The sequence below is a fragment of the Nannospalax galili genome, unplaced genomic scaffold, assembly GCF_000622305.1.
Source record: "Nannospalax galili isolate Female #2095 unplaced genomic scaffold, S.galili_v1.0 scaffold1569, whole genome shotgun sequence".
In the NCBI taxonomy this organism is placed as follows: Eukaryota; Metazoa; Chordata; class Mammalia; order Rodentia; family Spalacidae; genus Nannospalax; species Nannospalax galili.
Genome location: NW_008360051.1, coordinates 478,666 through 480,637, shown reverse-complemented (window position 1 = coordinate 480,637; position 1,972 = coordinate 478,666). Strand labels below are relative to the sequence as shown.

At 56.8% G+C, this 1,972-nt stretch overlaps 1 protein-coding gene across 10 annotated transcripts in view; it reads right to left on the bottom strand.

The window, feature by feature from the left end:
* Nucleotides 1–597, bottom strand: part of Cacnb2 (calcium voltage-gated channel auxiliary subunit beta 2) — a 433,641-nt gene extending 433,044 nt beyond the window's left edge. For 4 of the 10 annotated variants that reach the window (XM_008824114.2, XM_008824115.2, XM_008824121.2 and 1 more), the window contains exon 1: nt 8–45. In XM_008824114.2, the coding sequence (XP_008822336.1) occupies nt 8–43 (36 nt within the window). In that variant the 5' untranslated portion in view covers nt 44–45. Of the gene's footprint in view, nt 1–7; nt 46–366 lie in introns of those variants that run through there. The other 6 variants (XM_008824116.3, XM_017795855.2, XM_029559166.1 and 3 more) reach the window with 3 other exon arrangements.
* Nucleotides 598–1,972: the final 1,375 nt, after the last annotated feature.

Below are 1,972 nucleotides of genomic sequence, written 5' to 3'. Positions count from 1 at the left end.
GACTCACGATCTTGAGCCAGTCCGGTCCACTCGCCTGGTCCATGGCTCTCCATGTGCTTCTCCCGGGCTGGGTCGCGGACAGCCGAGCGGGGCGGCCCGGGAGAAGCCGGCGCCGAGCGGAGCACCGTCCTCGCCCCTTCCCACTGGCTTTTCAGAAACAGAGAAAAATGGAAGCCGGAGCGGAGCCGGGGGCAGGCGCCGGGGGACAGGGTCCCCGCAGCCCCGGAGGAGCCCGGAGCCAGGAGGGTGGTCGGCGGCGAGGGACCGGGAGGCGGCGGAGGGGACCGGGCGGCCGGGAGCTGGGGCGGCCCGAGGGGCGGAGGGGGCGGCTCACGAAGCCGGCCGAGGGCGCGGCGCGGCGGCTACCTGTGCTCCGAGCGCCCCCGCGGGAGCCGCGCTCTCCAGCAGCTCCATCGCGATCTCCGGCGCCGCCGCCGCCGCCGCGGTAGGAGGCGACTTGGACATGTCGCTGTGGACCATTGGCGAGAAGTCGACTGCGAGGTGGCGGTCCCCTCCTCCACGTCCCCGGCCCCGCTCCTCTCCCCCTTGGACCCGCGGCTTTCAGGGCGCGGGATGCGGCCGGACGGTGCCCGGGAGCCGGGGATGCGGCGGCGCCGGGGAGGGAGGGGGGCGCCGGGGACCGCGGGCGGCCAAGGCGCGGACTGCTGGGCGGGCGGGCCCCAGGGAAGGTCCTCGCCAGGAGGGAGGGCGCTCCGGCGCTCGAGCCTGGGGGAGGCGCGTCGGAAAGCGAGAGTGACAAGCCACCGACACGCCGAAAAGTTCCTCGGGAGGCGCGGGCCGCGTGGGCTCTGACCCAGCCGCAGCGTGTCGCCGTGACACCGGCGCTGGAAAGTTTGCAGAGCCGAGAAAGCAGGCCTGGCGCCCGGGGAGATGGCTGTCCTGGGCGCAGTGCACCTCCTACTTCCCCCAGCCTGGAGTCTGGAGACCAGCAGAAGGGCCGAGTCCGCGGTTCCCGAACTGAATGTCTTCACAGTAGGAAAAGGCTGTGGACAGGACATCTCGGGGATGAGGAGTCAGAGAGCAAAAGCGGTGCATAAACTAAGGCTAGCGCGCCCTTGTCCTCCCTCCTCCCCCACAACACCTGACTCTTCTAGCTTCTTTCAAGCCCTTGTTCCAGTGTTTTCGGTTGTTTCCATTTTGGAGGGGTCGTCTATGCTAGCAGGACTTCTTTGCTCACAGACGCCCTTTTCTGCGGGGGTCAGAAGTCTTAATGTGGCACTTGGAGCATAAAAGCGCTTCCTTAAGACCCCAAACCCTCGATAAGTGGCTACAGGGAAAATTCACTCAGACTCTTCACTCCAATATTGTCACCTTTTCATGTTGTAAAGTGCATCTCTTTGGACAACTTACCTTAGTGGAAATTTATGCACAAGTTTTCTAGGTATCTATATCACTTTGTAGCAACAAAATGCATCATTTGTGCATGCTAAAATATACGTGAAGTTACGTAAACTTTTTATACTGTTTTTGCTATGATAAAGAGCTGCAGTACGTTCTCTTGAAGACTGACGTTTTAAATGAGCAGATCTCTACGTTGAGCCAGATCTAAAAACCAGATCTTGATTAAAGATTTAAACACATACAAAGTACCATTATTGGCTTTCCTAATCTTCAGTGTGAATGTCGTTTTTAATTACATCTTACTAAATGTTAAATAGAAGTGCTAAAGTATCAGCTTAGAATTATTTATGTGGGGGCAGGGTAGGTAGAACATTTGAAAAACTAAGAAAGTAGAGCGCCAATACTGAGGGTTTAGGATAGGGTCTCTGCTTTGTAACCATGGCCTGAAACAGCCCCAGGACTCTAGCAGGTGTTTTCTGTTTGTTTGTTTGTTTTTTGTTTTTTTGTTTTTTTTTTTTTTGCTTTTAAGTTCATTTATGACAGTCAGGGATATATAATATATATCCACACCATGTGTATGTGTGAAAATGAGCAAAAACTGTATTGAAAG